The sequence below is a fragment of the Caloenas nicobarica genome, chromosome 1 (assembly GCF_036013445.1).
Source record: "Caloenas nicobarica isolate bCalNic1 chromosome 1, bCalNic1.hap1, whole genome shotgun sequence".
In the NCBI taxonomy this organism is placed as follows: Eukaryota; Metazoa; Chordata; class Aves; order Columbiformes; family Columbidae; genus Caloenas; species Caloenas nicobarica.
Window position 1 is genome coordinate 59206491 of NC_088245.1, and position 16894 is coordinate 59223384.

General features: G+C 43.3%; 1 protein-coding gene across 2 annotated transcripts; it reads right to left on the reverse strand.

The window, feature by feature from the left end:
- Nucleotides 1–631: 631 nt before the first annotated feature.
- Nucleotides 632–16191, reverse strand: HMGXB4 (HMG-box containing 4). 2 transcript variants are annotated; one of them, XM_065658444.1, is made up of 11 exons: nucleotides 16028–16154; nucleotides 13408–13513; nucleotides 12709–12827; nucleotides 11286–11361; nucleotides 9118–10319; nucleotides 7879–7960; nucleotides 7335–7399; nucleotides 6952–7057; nucleotides 6238–6407; nucleotides 4926–5048; nucleotides 632–2981 (listed from the first exon to the last, which is right to left on the reverse strand). In XM_065658444.1, exons 2-11 carry the CDS (start codon nucleotides 13436–13438, stop codon nucleotides 2937–2939), a joined length of 2019 nt encoding a protein of 672 aa, XP_065514516.1. In that variant the 5' UTR covers nucleotides 13439–13513; nucleotides 16028–16154; the 3' UTR covers nucleotides 632–2936. The 2 variants fall into 2 exon arrangements, with proteins under 2 accessions (XP_065514516.1, XP_065514517.1); XM_065658445.1 differs by lacking the exon at nucleotides 13408–13513 and having other exon boundaries at nucleotides 16028–16191.
- Between the last annotated feature and the right edge of the window lie 703 nt (nucleotides 16192–16894).

A 16894-nucleotide genomic window follows, 5' to 3' on the forward strand; every position in this document is an offset into this window, starting at 1 on the left:
CCGAGGCAGGGCCGTGTTGCTGCCGGGGCGTCCCCGCTCCCGCCGGCCCGTAGGAACCGGGAGCCGCCGCCTTCTGCGGGCGCGGTGCGCCGCTGCGGAAAATCCGCGGGTGAGGGCGGTACCCGGAGACACGGAGCCCGCGGTGACGGGCGCGTCGTTGTCTGTAACCCCGAGCCGGAGCGCAGCGGGTCCGGGCGAAGCTCCGCGTCCTGCGCCGGGCTGAGCCGCCGCCCCGCCCGAGCCGGGGCTGCAACCGCCCACACGCGGACCCCGGCAGCGGGGACGCGCGAATCACCAACGCAAATCACGATCGAACGCCGTCCGGTGTCGCTGGCTCGGGTCCCCCGTGCGGTTCTCAACGAGTGGGAGGGGGGGCAGCAGGGAGGAAAAGTGCCCCGGTGCTATCTGCAGTGCGGCTCCCTTCCAGAAAGGGCCCCAAATCGTCAGTATTCTCCGGGTGATACTGCGGGTGAACTGTGCTACTGGAAGCAGCATAGCTGGCCTGCAAACCGAGTTTAACGAGTTTGGAATTGGACGTGTTCTGCTGAGAAACACTACGTGCTGTAACAGTAGTAACGACAGTTGCAAAAAACACAGTGCATGCCAGAAATGAATGACAGTACTCCAAACGTAAAAAAAAAAATATATTGTAAGTACAGTACAAAAAAGTTTCTTTGTATAAGTGTAACGTAATCTGGATCAAACAGCAAGGAAATAACAAAAATACAAAAACTGCTAAGTCTTGCCAAAGTCTTCCCTCTAGTACCAAATACCACAAGATACAGATTATACAAAGTGTACAAATTTTAAATAAAAATACAATACACCAGGGTTGTTTTTCAAACTCTTCAAGAGTTTTCCATCATAGAGACGACAAAGGTAAAGCTGATCCCCTTCTGTTCCTTAGCGAGCAGATCTACCCCTGCACCACAACGCTCTCAACTGCAAGGGGCTGGAAAGAACCAGTTATTTTGTGCCGCTCCCAAGAGCAGATGCTTTAGTACGGGCCAGGACCCGAAGCGGGATCAGGCTGCGTCCCTCCAGGGCCCTTCCCAATTCCAGGCTCACTGGGATTAGTCATATGTTGTTAAAACATGTACACTCAGGTCTGAGGCTTGCATTGAGAACTTGTAAGGTGGCCTGAGAACCTTCTGCCTCCTCTGCTGTCTGAGAAAATCTAACAGTGCACTGAGAAAAGCTCTGTAAGAGATTGGCTACCTTGTACAGGCACAGCTGGGGAATACATGGTAAAGAGGCATGGGGATAAAAACCCTCCCGCACAACTGAGGATTTAATTTAAATATGATCTGGGGCCCAGCCACAATGAGGGACAGCTCGCTTTCAACTGCCCTGAAAAACAGAAGCTACACTTCAGATTTGATGTAAATAAGTGCTCTTCTGTCACTTAAAAACTTCTATAAGGCTGGAAAGGCTAGAGCCACATTGTAGTTCAATGATAGCCTGTTTCTACAAACACTTAAAATCTTCCTAGTGTTTCCCCATACAACATCATACTACGACACACATAGCTGATTCCTGCAGGAAGCGGGGTGAGGCAAACTTGATTCATATTTTCCACGCACTGTCGGTGGAGGGAGGGATTTTTGCTTTTAAAATATGTATATATATACACACACAGAGAAAAATACAGGATAAATTAAAATCTGTTACAGATATCTGTAAAAGTTAAATACATATGATATGAACACCACATACATGTACATACAGACAGACGAAAGCCCCTATGAGAATCAAGTGCTCTCCTGCGGCTCCTCTTCTAGAGCAGTAGAAAACAAACACCAAGTATGTGGCTGGAAGGGGAATCGGTCCAGTCAACCCACATGTGCCTTACACAGCCGTAACTGCTTCAAACTGGTCATCAGTCACTGCTTCGCAGCAGCACCACGGCTCTTTCAGTAGTGCTGGTGAAAGGGATGGGGGATCAGCCACCTCGGAAACCAAAGCTGTCTGTTCACAGAACAGCTGCAAGATGGGCAGAAGCAATCCCAAGTTTTTCCCAATCTGCTTCCACGCCCCTCTCCATCAAAGCAGGCTGAATCATGCCCTGGAAAAATCAGCAGGAGGTTCATTCTCTCAAGCCAATGCAGTTGGTTGATAGATTGTCCTAAAGACAATTTGGGTGCAAGTCCACAAGAAAATATTAAATTAGTTGTCATCTTCCACTTTACTTCAAATGCCAGCTACCAGACCAGCCAGCTGATGCTGACAAATTTAAGTTATTACTGACTGAAGAGGGGCGGTCAGAAGAAGTGACCAAGAGGTATCTTTGATCGGCTATCCAGCTCTCCCCTCAAGAAGCAGATTTTATACTGAAAACCAGTTAGAAATAGGGCTGGTGAAGAGTTCAATACTATTCCTTGGTCCAAAATATATTATCTCTACCTGCCCATAGAATATCAGAATAGTTTAGGTTGGAAGGGATATCGGGAGCTCATCTGGTCCATCCCCCTGCTTAAAGAAAGTCCAAAGAGAACAGGCTGCTCATTCAGTTTTTGAATATCATCAAGGATGGAGAGTCAACAGCCTCTCTGGGCCACCTGTTTCAATGACTGCTCTCACGGTGACTTTTTTTTTTTCTTTATATTGAAAAGTCCATTCTCTGGCTGCTTCCCCCACTAAAGGATCTGAATTTAAGGCGAGTATCTCAAAAGCTTTCTGAATTGTTCATTCAAAATACTTCCAGACTGGAGGACATTTCATTAACCAACACAAAAGGGTCTTCTCAGCTTAACGTCACAACCTTTCATAAAATAGAAGTCAAATAGGTACAGTCCTACTACTATACTATAGTACTATACTATACAGATATAAAACTTAAAAACTCTACACACGGAGCCCTTTTGGAGTGCCGGTGTAGTGCATGTGTACACAAGTCAGTTACGCAGAGGCTGAGTACATCCCAGGATCCTCTCCCATCAAAGTCCAGGCATGATGTAGGCGATGTTGTCTAGTGTGTTTGACTGGGAAAAGAAATTCAGGTTTTTTTAGTGTTAAGTAATGACTCAAAATCCTTAAAAAACTACACAGATGAGGGTACTAAGCAAGTTCACTTGTCTTACAAGTTATCCTATTATGAAACAAACAAATCTGTGTCATCATCACCACCACTGCTAGGCTTATTTCCATATTTTGGAAATGTAAGTTAACACTCACTATTTGTAAACACATGGAAACAATGAAAGTGCTTGAAGCTTTCCTCAAGTGACCTCCTCCTTACAAACCTCATACTCTTGTCTCTGAATATGAAAGAAGCCACATCAACCATATCACATCAATCACAGGAAAGACTAGTGATAAAGGACTTGAGCAAAGTGATCAAAGTTGTAGCATATAAAAAATAAATTACTTGACTTTACACTCACAAGTCCTTTATTAAATTCTGTAGTGTACAAGTAAAGACAAAACCCTCAAATACACCCATTAATAGGGTGTCAGATGGAAAAAAGAAGTACCCTCCAGTTTTCTTTCCAAAAATATAATACGGCTCTGAGAGTAAAAGTCCTTCTTGTGCACATCAGAAAACAAAACTCAGCAGTATACTATCTGCACATTCTTCAAATGCAGTATTTCAGTAAGCTCAAGCTTGTGGCTGGATGGCTGAAGAAGGCCTTAAGAACACCACCTTTTAATTGCTAAAGACAGAGGAGCTGGATCTGCACCAGTTGTGATTCTGGAATTTAACAATGCCACCTACTGACTGAAAACATAAATTGCATCCCACATGCAACACGACCACTGACAATTTTATCCATGTCTTAAACTACTGCTGTCGTTATGTATCTGATGGTAAAACTCAGAATAATTTATTATTCAAGTCTGAATACCAGTTTTCAGAAGTGAAGGACAAGTGCCTTAATCCACCTAAAGCTTCACTGCTCCTTATAACAATAAGTTGATCAAGTTTCCAATAAACGCACCATTAGTCATGTGCCGTCATTGCTCTGAATGCACTTGGCAAGCAAGAAGGAAAAAAAGCATAGGATGTTCTTCCAGGGCTCAGGAGGGAACACCCCACTGACGCAGCTTTTGTGCAGACAGCCAGTTTGTGGGAGCACACAGCCTAAGCTGTCATCTTTGTTGTTCTTGTTAATAGTTCTTTTTCAGAATGAATCAGTGCCTGGGCTGCCCTATTACGACATGCCAATTCTTATCCCTTTTTTGTTCTCCCTGCCAGATTAGTTTTTAACCTCTTAACTTTTGCAGACTATATATTTATTTTTCATTTCTGCTCCTCTCCTTCTCTGCTTTATTCATGTCTCCTGCTGGAGGTCTGACTCCTGATTTCTTTTATGCTGCTGCCATCTTCATCTATGTCTACATCACACTACATAGATGCCTTGCTAAATCAGGGCTCAATAGAAGATGTAGTTTAAGGTGGAAAAGAACCTGCAGTTATGCAGTTCCTTAAAACAGAGACTATTTTTCTTTCCTTGGAGAAGGTTACAGCCACACGTAAAAGGCCGTACTCCATCACATCAGGAATCCTGAGATCACAAATTTTTCATGCTACTAAAGGAAAAACATGTTGTGTGATAACAGAGCAGCTGGAAGGTGCTTTTTATTTTTCAGTGGAAAATTAGAGATTTCAAAATGTATGTATACAGGCACTTCTATTTGATTTGGATGGATTGATTCAGTCATTAAAACAGGATCTACACATGCTGCAATCAATGGTACAACTATTAAGTCAGCTGCCACCGGAAAGAAAAAAGTTGCACAATACCTTACAACAGTAACATTTCAAAGAATTTCAAGAAATATTCCTCTATAAAAGTCTACGACCAAAACAATTTTTGTGTTGTACTGGAATTATAATCACATCGTAAGACTGATTCATCAAAAACTCTAGCTGGACTCTACTGAAATTAACAGTGCTAGAATGGAAATAACTACAAGGAACTCACCAAAACGTGCTTGGGGCAGCCATTCAACTCGGGTAGTTGCGTGGTCAGACACACTAACGGGCCCAAAGCACAGACGATTGAATCTAGAAGTACTGACAAACTTCCTGAAACAGCCACCATTCCCTGGAAGTAAGGGAAGAAAAAATGCATAGGAATGAGTAGTGGAAATTACGGTTCTTCCACAACCGTATTGGTTCTCATGCAGACACAAGTATCTTCACTCTTGAGCTCCTCTAGTCCACTTTCATAATTTACACAGTAATGATGCTATGCCATGAACTTCACAGAGAGACTGCTGGCTCAAAAAATTTAAGGATTCAGTAGGCAACATACTGGTATAGGAAAAAAGTAGGGAACATCAGAAAAGGTCAGAACTTGTCAGTTGCACGAAACACTTAATTCCACCATTTTTGTAATGCAATTCCTTTACCATTTTGTACCACCTATTTTGTCAGCTACATTAGTCCTAAAGACAATAGTTGTTTTACTATTGAAGTCTAAAGAAATGCTAAGTCTGTAACAAATGTTTTAGTTACTGATACACTATCAGGAAAGGGAATTTGTTTGCCTGCCTTGCTGCAACGGGGAAGATTTCAATGTGATTGTTCCTCTGAAGAATGACCTCAATCGGTCATACCAGAAACAAAATGCAAGCACATTTTATTTTACTGCTGATACAACAAGCAAGCATAGTGGGATGAGATGATCACATTACCCATAAAATTCAATGATATTGTTTGAGCCAAATATGTGCTCTCCTTACAGGCTTGGTAGGTGGGGTGGGATGTGTGTGTGTGCACATGCACACCTGCATACAATCATTCTCATCTAACTGTAGGAAACCATTAAAATACGACATCTTCTACGTTATCAGGTAAGTTGAAACAATAGTGGCCCCTATCCAAAGCACTGGCAATATGATACTGCCAGAAAACAACAGGACATGCAAAACTATCTTGGCAAACGCCTTCTCTGACGGTTTTCTAAGAAGGCTTGAAACAGTAACGGAAACTGGAAGTAACAGATCCAAGGTGAACATAAAGTAAGGAAAGACTGAAGAGCCTGTTGAACTTAAGAATTGCCTTCAAGGACCTAGAGCTGCAAAGGACCTATCTGTCTTTGAGAAAGAAGGCTTTTTATTTCACTGAAAAGAAACAGCAATTCATCAAAGAAACAAAACACACCATCTCTAATTTATCTTCCTAACAGAAAAGCATTGGCTAAGCTTTTAAGTAAAATAAAATAACAATGTCCCCCAATCCTATGTGTAGATTACTTGACACCACTGTGACATTGCTGGTTAGAGACTCACCTCTGTTTCCTGCAGTCTGTGTCCAATGAGGCTCAGAGATTCACCCAACAGCTGTAAGTGTGCAGCTACATCAATAGGATCTGTTTCAGGGACTTTGGCTGGTGAGGAGGATACCACCACAGTGCTGGTGGGGGATTTTTTATGAGGGGAAACCACTCCTGTCGGAGAAGCTGGAAACGCACAAATTAAAATTCCATATTCTCTCATTCTTTTACTTACAAGCCTATTGACTTAGTAAAGCTCAAATCTCCAAGGCATGAGGTACTTAAACAGGTATGTGGAGCTGGTCCTGTGGCCTTTGGAGTCAAAACTTTCCTTTTATGTGTGCAAAGCGTCTACCTCAGCTAAATACAATCCAGGAGATTTGGTAAACAAAGATACCAAGCCAAGAACAACCCTTTTTCCTCTTGCAGCAAGCTAATCCCACTAGAACTTCCCTGCTGCCTGTTCTTGATTCACATTTCAATTCCTGAACTACTAAAAACAATACCATCCTACAAATTAGACAAGGAATTTTTTTTAAAAAAAACGCTGATGTCATTCTCACTCTTACAGAAATGTTGTTTTTGAGTAATATGATGAGTTAAGGTCAAGACTTCTGAGAAAGCAGGTACGGGTGTGAAGCAGGAAAGGACCTTCATTCTTTATTCCACAGGCAACGCTCTCTTCCCTGGCCAAGAAAGAAGACCAGAGCAAATAAAGTGCACCAATTACCTTTGATTTTTGGCGCCCCATCTGAAGTTGACGCCTTTCTCTTCACGGTGGTGGCCTCTGCTTTATTCTGCTTGTGTTGGAGATACTGAGCTTTCTGTTTCCAGATCTGCAGTTACCACGGTATGAAAAGAGAGATTTGTAACATTAGGTAATTCTGTTACCTGACGCCAGAACCTGGAGGCACACTGACGTTATGTAGCTAACTGGTGAAGCAATGCCATGAGAAGAAAACGGATGCTTTTATGATCACAAGGGCAAGGTTTCCATACTTCGGGAACATAGGTAGCATCTTTCAAGGTATGGTAGCCATGTTGCCAGCATATTCTGACCTAAGCACCTAGTTCACAGAAATAATTTTACAAAAACATCTCACACACACTCACCAGTTTATCCTTCTCAGGTAGCTGCTTCCACACCTCTGCCAGTTTTTTACTTAGCTCTCCAAAATCTGGCAGAAGGAAAGAAGAAAAATGTTTAAAACAAATGTTTGAAACAAATGAAATAATAAATCATGGAGAGAACATAGGAAATATACTGGCTTATGCATACACCTTTAGGAAGCAATCCATTCCACAAGTGGAATTCTCCACACTGTCCTGAAAATGATTGCCAGTATGCATTCCCATTACTGTTTAAAATGAAAAAAAAAAAAGCTCATACTGGGAATATACGGTCACATGTGCATTTACAGAAAAGTGAGACAATGAAGATAACTCTTTAAGTAAAATAAGAAAGAGCTAATAATTTCTTTATCCAGATTCACAGCTTGGTTAAAATGCAATCATAAAACAATGAAATCTGCTCCTGTCCCTTTGCCACCTCTTATTCAAAGAAAATTGGCAGATTCTTTAACAGAGACAGTATGTTCTGCTACTTAACCTGGCTAGTGTATAATCAAGAGAAGGGAAGGCTACATTACTTTCTCACCTATTCCAGGGTGGTCAGACACAATAGTTGTACGATATTCCTTACAGAACACTTGGTAGGCAGACATATTTTTCTTCTTTGGCTAGTCAGAAGAAGAAAAGAAAACAAAGATTTTTAATTACAATGTGACCTACTTGAATTTAATAAGAACTTGGCATTTATTGAAGATTTAAAGAAAGTTGTGGTGCTTAGATCAGGAACCTAAAAAAGCAGTGTTTTACATGTTCTGGCTGAATTTGGAGTTTATGAAAGCATAGGAACGAGCCAGAACCAGCCTTAGTACAAGGCTAATCTTACAACAACTTTATCGATGCTTTTCATTCATAAGTTACAACTTGCTATTCTAAATCTTAGGATCAACATACAACTCTGTTAATATATCTCAGAACTATCTATCACTATTCACAGTACTTATCATAGATTTGTCAAAACAATTCAGTCCTCATCATGGTGTTTTGTTCCATTCTTTGCATCCTTACAAAACACTTCAAACTGGCAGGAAAATACAGTATAAGTACACTGACAGCAGAGGCATAAGCAGTTGCTGAGCTATGATCAGAGAAAACTTACCAAACAGAACAGAATAATGGCTGCACAAATTTGGGCTACGTCTGCCCATTTCCTGACACAAAGCAACTCTTGTCTCTCTGAACAAACAGAAAACTGCTTTTCCCCATTTACACCGCTGCAGTGCTATCACCTGTAAACTCATTCATATGCTAGCTACCATTTCTCCTACTTATATTCTTATACACCAACCATGGAAAACTGAATTTATGAGTGCAGGACAAAACTGGGAATGTGGTAGTCTGTAAGAATTAGAATTTCATTTGAATACAGGAGTAAATGGGTAAATATCTTCACTTTTCATGTTGCAGCTCGATTCCTTTTTACAGGAACCATGATGATGGATTACTAGTCCAAGTCTGCCTGGCAATAGCTAGAACTGGTTGCTTTAGAAAATGACGTAGCTGTGTTTGTTATATAACCTATAAAAAGCAAATTAAGTATCACCTTTTCGAAGATCCTCTATTGGCTAAAGACTGCCTGTGACACAAAACCAGAATGATATATATTAATTTTGCTACAAACAGAAGTCACAGTGACTGACACATTTTTACAAACAAGCTTCAGTGAAACCATTGATCTCGTTATTAGTTATCTGTTTCAATTTAACGTTCCTTGTAATTCACCATTACCCATCACCCAACTTCTACTTTCCCTCTAAGTTTTCCTTACTTTTTCTCTTTCCTTTTCTTTGTCTCTTTCTCTTTCCTTTTCCCTTTCTCTTTCTCTTTCTTTTTCCCTTTCTCTTTCCTTTTCTTTGTCTCTTTCTCTTTCCTTTTCTTTTTCTCTTTCCTTTTCTTTCTCTCTTTCCTTTTCTTTTTCTCTTTCTCTTTCCTTTTCTCTTTCTCTTTCCTTCTCCCGTTCTCTTTCCTTTTCTCTGTCTTTTTCTTTTTCCTTTTCTCTTTCCTTTTCCTTTTCCCTGTCCTTTTCCCATTTCTCAGATCTGTCCTTCTCCTTGTCTTCCTTTTTCCTTCTCTTCTCACTTTGACCATCTGAATGAAAAATGGCAGGAGGAGGTGGAGGAAGAACATAGTGGGTACTGGGAGGAGGTGGTGGTGGTGACACTGTTGCTTCTGCTACTGCCACAGGAGCATGTCCAGAACTTCTTTTAGACTTAGAGTGCTTCCTTTCTCTGTGTTTCTCCTTGTCCTTTTTCTTCTTACTTTTTTTTGACTTCTTCTTCTTCTTGATTTCCCGGTAGGAGTCATCTATCACTAGCTCTCCAGCCTCCAACTCCCCACCAGATGAGGAACCAGATTCTGGTGGTGCCTCCATACCTGAAACCTCATATTCGCTCCCATGACCCTCTGAGTAAAGGGAGGTGTCAGCACCAAAACTCTCAGAAGGTGGATGTGCGTCTGGATGTGGTTTGTGCTTCTTCCGAGATGACTTCAGGAAGCTCTGCAGTTCGTGACCCAGAAGGAATGAGCCTTGCTCATCTCGACTTGATTTCTTTGAAGATTTCTTTGCAGCTGCTGGTGCTGAAGAATAGGAGAAAGAGTCATCATCTGCTGCGCTACTTTTCTCTTTTGGTGAAAGGATGAGCTTCATCTTCAAGCCATCAGGTTCACGAAGAGTAAGTGTCTCTGTGTTCACGTAGAGAGGCTTCATTTTTTTAGATTTGTGGAAGCTGCCATCGTCCACTGAGTGCTCCCCACTGCTCCCACTCAGCTTCTTCTTGTGGTGCTCCTTTTTGCTTTCGGAATGGCCAGAGGAAGAATAAGATGATTTCTCAGAGGTTTTCTTTGAAGACTTTGAGCTTGTGGACAAAGGTGAGGTGGCAGTCTTGAGTAAATCCATGGTTGTGTCAGCTGAGGATGGGCTAGAAACTGTTTTTTTCTTCTTCTTTGATGGTAGATCCAAAGGTGAAACACCTGAAAAAAGTCGAGAGAAAAGTACACCAAGCTGATTCCCTTAAAGACAGCATTATGCTAGCCCAAAGAAGAGAAATGGGAATCTTGCAAGACTTATGATTACAGCTAACGAATTTGCATCCTGGTTTAAACAGAAGATCTCTGAAGTTTGTAGCCAGCTCAGCATGGCCTTACTGACATGATTCAGGAGCTGTAATGCCTGAGCTGGTCAAACAATTTGAGGCAGGAAGACAGAGTAGGAAAATTCTTGAAGTTTTGTCAAACTCTGTATTCTATTGTGAAACAACGTATTTTGATGAAAATGTATCTTACTTAGCCTGAAATTACATCTCAAGTGCAAGGTTTTTGTGCCATTTTTAGCCAAGGTGAGACCAATGAACTGAAAATACAAGCTTTTTAATTCTGAAAACAGATTTTGAAAAATTTCAGCTTGGCTTTCTCTTTTCATTGGGCCAAAATTAAATCTTAAACCTGTTAAGCTTTTATGAACAGAACCATCATTTTCTGGCCAGCTTATTAATTGTGAGAATAATGCTTCTGTATCTAAATTGAACCCAAAAGCATTTATTTATCACCTTGATGCACTCTATCTTTATAAATTCAGAGAAAGTAATACTATCTACAAGTAAAATTACAGCCTAAAATGCAACACGGAAAACAGAAGTGCAAATGCCAGAAGGGAAGGCACGGGTTAGAAAACTACAACCTGTCAATGAAAAGGGGGTGGAAGATCTCTGTCCCCAACAATGGCAACTTCTTAACCTAGACTCTGAAAATATCATTCCCTAATCTTTTGCTGTTTGGTGTTGATCAGTGTCAGGTTTCTGATTACTTGTCCTAAGACAGGTTGATGTACTTTCCCCCCATGAAGTGCTAACCACAAAGCTCGAAGGCACTGGTTTAACAGCAGCCTTTCTTCAAAGTCATGATCTGTTAGGCCCTTCCCCTGCCTGATTGTTATCTTACCTCTGTAGCAGAACTCATCGGAGGAGTGCTTTCTCTTCTTTTTGTGAGGCTCTGTCCCTGGAAAAAGGTCACTGTCCTAGAATAATAAGAAAAAAGTTGTTAACCAACAAGAGGGAAACAATATGAGATTCACATGGGTTACTGGCATAGATAGCAATTTGTAGGAGATATCAAGAGTTATTTGTACTACTGTAACATCAAGGAACCCTAGGTATGAACCAGGATCATTATTCTAGGTGCTAAAACAAGCAAACATACTCTGTTCCCAAGAGCCCACAGTGTAGGTTTAAAGTAAGAGACAAAAAGCATAGTACGGAAAGGTGGGAGAATACAAAAAAATGGTATTAGTCGGGATTGGTTTCAGCACATCAGCCACCTAACTGGCATCAAGCTTTCTGTAGGCATTGCAGCACAACAGGCCTATAAGGAAACTGAAAGACAGATCTCTACAGGGAGCTCCCCCGAGGTGAGTGGAGCAATACACAAGAAAAATTGAAAAAGCATATTTGGAAGTGTTAAATGGGCAATGAGAGCCAGCACTTGGAGATCAGCTTATGAGTTGACAAAAGATAGACATCTACCTCTTAATAAAGCTAAGAAATAACTAAGCATGCACAGGCTGTCAAGCCTTGAAAATGAAGGTGAGCAGTTCATGTTTAATATGCTGAAGAAGATAAAATAAGTGAAAGGAAGTACAGAGAGGTGACAATTAAAATGATGGGCCCAAAAATTGACCTTAATATCTCATGTCACACAATTATTATATGTCTCTTGACCAGTTTATGGTCTAAAAATGAAGCTTCTCTACGGAATTCCATCTGTGTGGTAGAAGATTTTCATTTTCAACTAGAACTTGTTTTCCAGATAAAAAAAAAAAATAAAAGCAATCACAAGATAGTCACCTTTGAGCTAACAGTGGAAATTTTAGCTCAAAGAGGAAAGTTTTCAAGAAACTTAAGTTGCCACTATGTGATTTCAGAGTTAAGGCCCCAAAGACGTGAATAGGGCAAGTTCATACCTCTCAAGAGCTATCGTTTCAGGCTGTCTGCAGAATCGGGAAGACAACAGCGCATCAGTTAACATTATACTCATCCGTTGCTGGCTATTTATAAACCATAAATTCTAAAAATCCTTTTTTTTGGTGTAAAAAGTTACTCATGCTACCTTAAAACTTGCAAGGTTCTACACCAAGACTAGGGCAGTACCCTATTACCCTATTTTTTGAGGCCAGAAAAATCAGTATCACTTGTAATTGAGACTGACCTTTTCCCCAGGAAAATTACTGAACAATACAAGACACGATTAGCTGCTCTTGCTGTCTTCTACATGCATTTCTACATAAAAAAGAATAAACCCACCCATCACATTACTAGCTTTACACATACCCTTACACCTTCAACTTTTTCTCAGAGAGCTTCCTGACCTGAGTCACTGTCTCGTCTCCCTCTTGCAGCAGATCCTTGTAAGAGCGCTTTTTCTCTCGCTGTATCCTGCCAGTTGCCAGCCCGACGTCATCAACACTTCGATCGCTCTCTAGGAACTCTAAGATTTATGTTAAATGGGGAACAAAAGGAAGAAATGAAGTACCCCATTAAGGAATGATAGACATGTGGACTATGCACAAAATAAGATAACAGCACACACTGGCACAGAATAATGCACAAAACACAAGCAGCACAGGGGCCTAAAAGGTAACAATCTGTACTCTCTGACCACAGGGATGGGGCTCAGTGCTATGACGCTGTAACACAATCACTCAAGATTCCATTTCTAACCCTTCTATACAACTGCTCTTAGCAATATTACCACGACAAAACATATCCCCATCTCTGGTTTATGCTTCCACTGACCTGGCAGGAAGAAAGGCTGCAGTGGCAGAGTTTCCAAACAAGGTGTTTGCATTAGGAAACACCACCCGTTTCGCCCAAGTTCTAATCCCAGCTCTGTACACCTGAAAGTCAAGGGCTTGTGATCCTCCAGCAACGTGGCCAGACTAAATTTAAGGGCTCCACAGCAGACTAGCTCCCTTTCTCACTCTGACTCCATGGCCTGGCAAAAGCTGCAGAGGGTACTCTTTTTTTTTTTTCTGGCAACTCCCTCTGAGATTATGAAGCAGTCATACCTTCTTTCTTCTTGGAGTCATCATAAGCCATGGTGGTCCTGCAGGAGCCTGAGAATGCGTTGCCACGTCTGGGCTCCTTGCCCCGTTCCCATCTACAGGAAAAGGTCTGAGAAAGAGAGAATGAAAATAACCCTCCCATAAAGAAGAATCACGATGTAAAATGTGAAACTTCCTCTGAACCAAGTGAAGATTCTCTAGCAGGCAGTGGGAAAGGAGTCTACCTTCTCATCAGTTCATGCTCACTCCTCAGGCTTCACAGACTATTCTTTAAAATTAAATTGGATTATGTTCTTCTATTATTTTAAACACATAATAAGATCACCTCTTCCTTGGAAAATCTCCAAATCACTGAAGTAATTTATTTACAAAAATAGAAAGAGGGTGAACAAGATAGCTGAGTTTCATTTTCATGACATTCAAAACTGCACTCGAACTTGTGTCAAAACCATTTTTGTCAGGAGCCAGTGTAGCAAAGAGTGGCATGTTTAAAAAGAAAGTCCAAACCCTTGAATCTCAGATGAAGTGAAGGAATAGAAGAAACCAGGTGGGAATAATTGTGCTACAAAAGAACTATTTCAAATGTTTTGAACTAAATAACTGCTCATTTTGTAGCGAAGGCGTGCATCCCTCTGATGTGTTTCCTGACACTACCACTGCAGCCATTCCGAATGCCAGCCTGAGAGAATGGAAGAAAGTGCTCCTTTTCGCTGGGGCTTCCACAGCACCTGAACTCCTGTCAGCCCCCAAGCTTCAGGCCTTCTCTGAGTCATTATGTTCCACAGCTGCTGGCATACATCAGGACAGTGCCTTTATGCAATAGCTACACTCTGGTTCCCTCAGAGTAAACAGTTTTTTTTTCTTCAGTCAGAGACCAGCTTAATATGAAAAGATTGGCCTTCTTCTCATAAGCAATTCAATCTAACTGATTTGGTGTGTTTGTGCACACATCTGTAAGTGTTCAACCACAAAGACCATGCAGCTTCTCTTACTAGCTGTCACAGTCATCTTTCCACACCAAAGCTACATTTGAAAACCTGGAAAGCAGGGAACTTGTGCTTGTGCACCCCTGCACATACCTCAGATTTATAAATAATTTACTGAGGTTGAGAATGTCCAACATATTCATCCTAGTTACTTCAGTGAAACAACAAAGTCCCAAATAAATCAAGCTTGCAGGTACACAGGAGATGTATGTTTAATTTCATAGGAATATACGTTATTTCATCAGGTTTTAGGAAATCATCTGCCACCAAATGTTTCAAGTCAATATTCTGACCACTATACATTGTTGGTAGCAAGCACAGCAATTTGTAGACAAATTTTATGTATGGACATGAGAGCTTTACAATACAATACACTTTACAATAAAAAAGAACATATTGCCACTTGTGGGCTCACAATCTTGAATCAGATTGTCATCATTTCGTGATGTTTGGCTCTCAGTTGTCACATGGACTTCAGTGGGAACACACATGATACTAAAGAATTGAGCTCAACGAGACCAGAGCCTAATCCAGATGCTGCTCAGCAAAACAAGGCTGAAGACAGTCATTCATGAACGGATGACTTGGAGAAGCTAAGATTTGCTTATGGTTACACGCACAACTTTTACTCTCCTTTTCAACCTTATCTGCTTGGCAGGTTAACGGTTGGCAGATAAGGCCCAAAGGGGCTTACAACCCAGGCCTCTAACCCTGCAAATACAAAGCACATCCCTGAGTTGTCTCATCCTATAAATCCTGATTAGGCTTCCCTGCTTCAGATTCCTCGGTTTCTGCGATAATCGCACAGGTTCGGTGCAGAAGTTCCCTCCTCACGCCTCTCCTTCCTTAATGCTTGTGGGATCGAAGCCCCGTGTTGCCCTTGTGCAGCTCCCTGGACTCGACAGAGAGCCCGGCACTTCACAGAATCACAGAATGTCAAGGATTGGAAGGGACCTCAAAAGATCATCCAGCCAAATCCCCCGCTGGAGCAGGAACACCCAGATGAGGTTACACAGGAAGGTGTCCAGGCGGGTTTTGAATGTCTCCAGAGAAGGAGACTCCACAACCTCCCTGGGCAGCCTGTTCCAGTGTTCTGTCACCCTCATGGAGAAGAAGTTTCTTCTCATATTTAAGTGGAACCTCCTGTGTTCCAGTTTGTACCCATTGCCCCTTGTCCTATCATTGGTTGTCACTGAGAAGAGCCTGGCTCCATCCTCGTGACACCCACCCTTTACATATTTATAAACATTAATGAGGTCACCCCTCGGTCTCCTCCAAGCTAAAGAGCCCCAGCTCCCTCAGCCTTTCCTCATACGGGAGATGCTCCACTCCCTTCATCATCTTTGTTGCCCTGCGCTGGACTCTCTCCAGCAGTTCCCGGTCCTTCCTGAACTGAGGGGCCACTTCGGTCCCCCAGGGGCGGCCGCACAGCCCGCGGGTGGAAGCGGAGGGCGACCTGGAGGAGCCAGGAGGCCGCGGGCCCGGCAGGGGCAGTCGGGCCCCAACGGGACCCCCGAGCGCTGCGGAGGGGAAAACCCTGGGGCCCGTCCCCGCGCATGCGCGCCGCCGCCCCCGGACCCGCCGCCGCCGTTTGAAGCGGGCTGGGCCGCCCCGCTCCCGCCCGCGCGCCCTCTCACCCCAGCGGGCTCCGGCCTCGCTCCAGCCCGCGGCTCCGCCCCTGCAGCAGGCCCGGGCGTGCCGCGGCCGCCCAGCGGTGACAGGGTCTGCCGGCCCGCCGGTGCCGAGCCGCAGGGCGAGGAGACACCGCGGCCGTCTCACTCGGCGCCGCCGCCGCCCGCGGCCGCCATCTTGGAGAAAGAGAAAAGGGACGCTCCCCGCGTCGCCGGGGCCAGGGGCAGCCAGCCGAGCGCCGAGCGCATCCAACGTGGCTCCGGCGGGCCGGGGGAGAAGGCGGGGTGCGGGATTGCCGAGCGCGTCGCTGGCGGCGCCAGGCGGGGAGGGCCGCCCCGGGGTGTGAGCGGGGCCGGGGGCGCCGCCGCCCCGCACCGGGCCGCACGGCCTCGGCGCCGCAGCCGCCACACGTTCAGCTTTCCCCGCCGCGGCCCGCGGCTCCCAGCGCGGGCGGGGTGGGGAGCACCGTGCGCCGGGGCCTCTCCGGCCGCCCTGGTGCGAGCGCACGGGCCCAGTGGAGAGAAGCTGCCACATAAACGTACGCTGTCATTAACTTACAAAAGACATACCCGTCATTAACCGATCGACGTGATAGATGTTTTCTGACCACCTGCAAAATGAGGGGGTATTTTTCAAGTTTTAGATCCCTCTGCATGACAAGAGGGAGGCAGAAGATTAAGTGATACATTGTTTAGGAGCAGAGTGCTTAGCTTATATTTAATAATTAATAGATGTATTGTAAATAAGAAACTAAACAATTATAACTAACATCATCAATTATTTCTTAGTATGGATGTATGTCAAAATTTTCAAAAATTGTAATACATATGTAATAATTATGTGAATATAAGTGTCGCGGTTGAGACGGACAA

Bases quoted from the DNA above. Each gene is read 5' to 3' on its own strand.
- HMGXB4 (XM_065658444.1), bottom strand. From the start codon at position 13,438: ATGGCTTATGATGACTCCAAGAAGAAAGAAG. The intron at 10,320-11,285 runs GTAAGATAACAA...GACTTTTTTCAG, and splicing joins CGATGAGTTCTGCTACAGAG to GTGTTTCACCTTTGGATCTA. The intron at 7,961-9,117 runs GTAAGGAAAACT...TCTTCTGACTAG, and splicing joins AAGAAAAGGAAAGAGAAAAA to CCAAAGAAGAAAAATATGTC.